Source organism: Drosophila sechellia, chromosome 2L (assembly GCF_004382195.2).
Source record: "Drosophila sechellia strain sech25 chromosome 2L, ASM438219v1, whole genome shotgun sequence".
In the NCBI taxonomy this organism is placed as follows: Eukaryota; Metazoa; Arthropoda; class Insecta; order Diptera; family Drosophilidae; genus Drosophila; species Drosophila sechellia.
This window is the reverse complement of record NC_045949.1, coordinates 17,264,681-17,268,274: the sequence shown is the minus strand read 5'-3', so window position 1 is coordinate 17,268,274 and position 3,594 is coordinate 17,264,681. Positions and strand designations below refer to the sequence as shown.

The 3,594-nt window shown below is 40.7% G+C and overlaps 2 protein-coding genes across 2 annotated transcripts; one reads left to right on the top strand and one right to left on the bottom strand.

Annotated features, from left to right (window-relative positions):
* Positions 1–810: 810 nt before the first annotated feature.
* LOC116803535 lies at positions 811–1,269 on the bottom strand. Its single transcript, XM_032727241.1, has one exon. It carries the CDS (start codon positions 1,219–1,221, stop codon positions 811–813), a length of 411 nt encoding a protein of 136 aa, XP_032583132.1. The 5' UTR covers positions 1,222–1,269.
* Positions 1,270–2,717: 1,448 nt separating this feature from the next.
* On the top strand, positions 2,718–3,337 carry LOC6614507 (selenoprotein BthD). Its single transcript, XM_002038902.2, has one exon. The coding sequence runs from the start codon at positions 2,861–2,863 to the stop codon at positions 3,299–3,301; it is 441 nt and encodes a 146-aa protein (XP_002038938.1). The 5' UTR covers positions 2,718–2,860; the 3' UTR covers positions 3,302–3,337.
* The last annotated feature ends 257 nt before the right edge of the window (positions 3,338–3,594 follow it).

Here is a 3,594-nt window from a genome sequence, read left to right as displayed (position 1 = left end):
TATATATATATATATCGGGTACGCTGGGGAAATCCCCCGATGAGCGGCCATCTATGTGTGTGTATCAATGGAAACTCATTTATTTGGAGAATATTTTATAAATAATGCGGATTCGTTTTATGCCCGCCGGACTCGTTTGTTCAGAAATTTAATCAAGCCTCGGCCAGCCGTGCGGCGAAAATAATTTTAATTCTTATACGCATTTCACTTGCCACACCGCCCTAGTTCGATTCCCGCCCCCTTCTACGCCCACTCTTTTTGCCGCTGGCATGCAAAGCGTTTTTTAATCCCCGGCAACTTCTAGCTGCCCGAACAAACGCATTGGCCAATTTGTGGCAAGCTGGAAAAAAGCAAGGGGCCAAAGAAAATCCCAGCCGAAAATGAATAAGTAAAGCTGAAGGTTGAAGGCCATGCCACAGCCCTGTGGCAATTGCAGAAGTTGCACCACCACGAGCATTGACAAATGGGGCGAGGCCACTGGCCAGATCGGACGAGCGGAAAGTTGTTCACTTTTGGCGTCCTGGCCAAAGGGGCAGCAATTATCATAATGAGTGTGACAGCTGAAAATATCAGAAATTCATCGACGACTTGCCAGGTAAATTAATCCCAATAAAGGAAATATTATTAATAAATTTTAGTCAGGAAAAATCATATTCCGATTTAAAAAAATTAACGTATTTCTTACATAAATGATGCATCCAAAACATTCTCCTTTAATAAGCTTCACATATTATTTTAATTATTATTTATTATTATTATTTATTAATATTTATATTATTATAAAACATAGAAAAATCATTTAACATAACTTCAAAGTACATTTGATTTTAAACAAGTACAGCAATTTGTTGCTTTCTCTGGGTGATCAATTTGGCTGGCCTTGTGGATTGGTTGAGCTTTTGGTTTTTCAACTTCACAAATGTCGAAATCAAAACTCTTAGGCACTTCGGCGGTCTTAACCTTTGTTATCAAACACTGAACTGTGAAACAAACTGCAAATAGTATGACTATTATGCAGCCCAAACACACAAGAAGTATGGGGATTTTCCACAACAATTCCTCTTCTATAACATTTCTGGACTTCAGGTTTTTCCTTATGAAACTATAGCACTCATCTGCGCTCATTAGGCCAATTTCGTATTTACGCTTAGTTTTGACTGTTTGAAGATTGGCGAAGAACTTTAAGCGGCTTTCCTCGCATATATTATTGAACCAATTCATTTCGTCTCAGTATTTTTAGAAGTACAAAAATAAATTTTATTTCCAATGTCGATGTATTTATGACAATTGTTGCTTTGTTATTTTTATTTAATTTAAGTGAGTGGTTATAGCTAAAGCTAATAGCTTTGACTTAACTGAGGCTGAATCCATAACAACATGCATAAATACTTGTATACACCCAATTCTAATCCTTTTAATAGTAAGCTTTTTTTTATATAATACCATTTGACCCCTTTACAAATAAAATTCGAGTAAGCTCCCCATAAATCTTGAGTTTTAAATTTCTTGACATTCACTAAGCCGAAAATTGAAAGGCGAACACAAATGTTTGCGATAAACTACCTGAGCAACTTAAAGCGAAAGTCGAGGGCATTCCCATGACTATTTGTTTGGTTTTTTGCCAACACAAACTAAGTATGTTGATCCAATCAGAGGGAGCAGAACAGTTGTATCCAAGACCCCAAACCCCAAGACTTGGTGAATATATTTTCCCAGGGATTTGCGGCGGGATTCGAATTTTGATTCAAGTCGTAGGCGTCGTGGTCGTCGTCTGTCAACTGCCATCGGCTGTGGGTCGGTGGCTCACGTTCCGACCTCTAACCCTTGGTTATTATCATGTGGCCGGGACTTACTTTTATTTATTTCCATATTATTCGAGAGGCAGAGCGCTGCTCTACTTTCAATAACTGTGAATAAGACCGAATGAATGAACTGGCTAACCTTGCCGCTGGCTCGACACTCGGTGGCCCAGTGGGTGGGTGGTGCCGGGTAAATGAGGCGCTCGACTTTTCCTACGCTGCTTTGTGTTCGGTTTATTAAAATATACATTTTCCTTTTTTCATTTGGCTTCCCTTCTGTGCGCTGTATTCTATTTGGCCGTGCCTGTGCGTTTGGCATGCTCTGCTCTTTACTCTTTAGCCTGGTAAATTTTGCAGAAAAAATCTTCTATATTTTCTTTTTTTTTCACGTCGCCGCAGGTCAAAATGTCAGCAAAAACTGGTCAATATACTAGACGTACAGTAATTACTCGCAAATTAGGGATTTTTTGTGCACTTTTAAATTAACTACTCATCACTATGCATTTCCCATAGAATCAAAGTGGATGCACTTTCTTTTTAAGCACAGTCTCCAAATTTTTATTATACATGAATGAATGCCCACTTTTTGTCATTCTATAAGAATATAGCTTTAACTTTTATTTGGAAATAACTCTAATGTACTTATTATATCTCATGGTTTTCCTTTTTTTGTTACCTCTATTCAAAGACCACTGTATAGCTCTGTTGGTTGATTTAATTTTTGTATTTATTTAAGGGCTTGCGGCTTTTGCATATTTCATGCGCATTTGCATGTTCTTTTTGTGAGCCTGCTTCGTCCTCGAAGATTTATTTGTCAGATACGCTCTTTTATTTGATTTATGAGAGCGCCCCCATATCCTCCATCGGCCAGGTTATCTGGTCGCCGATAAGCTGGAGGCTTGAAGCTTCCCAGGAGAATTGTGTCAAACCTCTGAACCCCAGATTCAGCTCCACGCCTGGGATTTTCCCCCCATCCTGCAATGACTGCTGCTCGCTGATGTCCGTGGTCTGTGGTCCGCCCAAGATTTCCACCTGTTTACTTGTCCATCCGCCTCCTAGAGATGCCCGACAAAAGGCCACTGGATCCACTCCAGCCGGTGCTCTACATTGACCACTGCCGTTATCGTCAAACTTATCGCAAGCGAGCCCTGCTCCTCCATTCTTCGCTGGCGGAGGCACTGAACGCCATTCAGCCAAGGGTTAAGCTCCAGCTAAGGATCAACGACAAAGGCCCGCCCGAAGATGGATCCTTTGAGGTTGCTATTGCTCCGCAACCAACCGATGATTCCAAGGCCCGTCAAAGTGTATGGACTGGGCTAAGGCGGATGCCCAGTGCATCGAAGGTTCCCCATGTGGACGACATTCTTACCCCGGTTTGTTTCGCCCTCAAACTGAGGGATCCGCACAAGGAATCACATCGGCGGATGCTGACCAATTTGCGGCACAACGAGGGCAGTCGAGCAAGGACGAGGACTATCAAAAATGTGTTAAATAAAAACTAGTACATAGAACAATAATAAACAAACACACCAGCAAGATCTTGAATTGTATTATTTATTTGAATTCAGCAAACGAACCACCTAAAAAAGCTCTTTAAGCCCAAATCTAAAGTGAAATTAAAGTTCATGTCTCATGGCGTTACAAAGTCTACTTAAAAATCAAAAGACCACTGAAAGGTCAGGCTTCATAATCGCGCTAATTTTTTGGTTAATCTGCAAAATCAGCAGCCAAGTGAATTTCGTTTCCAGGCTGACACCAAAGATAACACCAAACCCCGAAACTAATGAAAAGACAA